This window comes from Cladosporium halotolerans, assembly GCF_011745625.1.
Source record: "Cladosporium halotolerans strain TM138-S3 chromosome Unknown Sca169, whole genome shotgun sequence".
Taxonomy (NCBI): Eukaryota; Fungi; Ascomycota; class Dothideomycetes; order Cladosporiales; family Cladosporiaceae; genus Cladosporium; species Cladosporium halotolerans.
In genome coordinates, this window is record NW_027191619.1 from 1 (window position 1) to 1642 (window position 1642).

The 1642-nt window shown below is 54.6% G+C and overlaps 1 protein-coding gene across 1 annotated transcript; it reads right to left on the reverse strand.

Annotated features, from left to right (window-relative positions):
* WHR41_09626 (uncharacterized protein) lies at nucleotides 1-577 on the reverse strand (the record flags this gene model as incomplete). Its single annotated transcript, XM_069378228.1, has 2 exons — nucleotides 1-384; nucleotides 454-577. Coding segments are annotated over 2 exons (508 nt in total), but the record flags the coding sequence as incomplete, so codon positions are not given.
* Nucleotides 578-1642: the final 1065 nt, after the last annotated feature.

The following is a 1642-nucleotide window of genomic DNA, read 5'->3' on the forward strand; positions in this document are numbered from 1 at the left end:
ACCAGGACAGGCGGTTTGAGAGCAGAGAGAATGCGGTGCCCGTTCCCGAGTACCTCGGCGCGTTTTCAAAGTCATCCATCAGCATTTGGTGGTAATCCAGATCGAAGCAACCAACGTAGCAGCCGGTATCGCTTCCGGATATTGACTCGACTTTGAGTCCCGCATTCATCAAAGCCTCATAGGAGCACTCCAAAAGCATTCTCGCCTGGGGATCGATCGCTTTGGCTTCTTCCATCGTAATGCCGAAGAATGGCGCGTCAAAAGCGGAGACGTCTTGCTCCAAAAGGTGCGCCCCTTCAGCGGCGACGTTGTCTGGATGTGTGGCCCCCAGCCGATGGAATGCGTCGATATTGAAGCGATCGACTGGAATTTTGGAGAGCGCGGCTAACGATTTGCTGCTGTCAGTCACAAGTTGTGCCAGCGGCTGGACCAAGCATCAAGGGAGGTACGCACACTTGCGCTCGGCGAGAAGATCCCAGAGCTTCGCATCGCTATCTGCACCGCCAGGAAAACGATAAGCAAGGCCAATCACAGCAATATCGTCCGGCCGCCTCTGGGGGCACGCGACTTTCGCCATGATTCAGTCTGCACCGGCGGGAGAGCAGGCGGGGCACGAAAGACGGTGTGAAAGGGGCGAGAAAGAGAGTACAGTACAGGCGAGCAAAGATGGAGCTCGCTGTACGTCGACTGGCAGAAAGCGAGTGGTCAATCCAAGGCGTACTTATAGCCCATGACTTGAAAATCTGAGGTGGCGAGCGCTAGGTCCGTTGGGCAATAGTGTCCCAGCGAATACAGGCACTACTGTTCTGTAAACGGGTGGAAGGGGATGTTGAGGATCTCGTCTGAGGCGATCGCCGCCGGTCGCCGTCGGTTCCGCCAAGGTTCGTGGTTGGTGACCCGCAGCAGCGGCAATCAGGCCGGTGTCCTCGTTTTCCACCATTGGAGGCCTTTCTTGGTATCAGCCCAACGACATCGGCGTAATTGCTGCTTTGATCGATGCTGCCCGTATCGAGTCTTGCTTCCAGGGCTCTTCACACCATCAGCTGCATTTGGCAAGCATGGGCACCCACTCTACGACTCATTCGATGACAACCTAATGATGCGGATCTTGACCTATCGAGAAAGCTTCCCTCCTGTCTGTATGCGTGGGTGGTTAAACTAATGTGATCTGACTTGGCAAGCTGGACGCGCAAGCAGGTGTACTTCGCTTTCTGTCAGGTAGGCATTAAGATATCGTCTACTCTATGCCAGGTGCCGCACGATCGTAGCAGGGCTATGGTGACGACGCATTTATACGGATGGAACACTACCGATCCTACAGTAATGTTACATTACAGTGCATGTTGCTCGCCGGACCATTACTTCATCTCAGGCCAGAGTCCTATCTTCACGTGTCGGCGTGAAGAGCAACACAGTCATGCGCCCCAACAATGGCATGACGCGCTCAGATCATCCCCTGCTTCAGATGCTACTGTACCATCGAGCACTGTTATCATTCCTCCAGTCAGCTCTGGTCGAGACTTTCGTACTCAAAGTTCCGAACGGTCTGCGCGACGTTCTGTTGCCATCGTGCTCCTTCCCCGAAATCATCCCCCTGGGAGCTTCTCTCACCAACGTATTGCAACACAGGTGGTACCAGCGC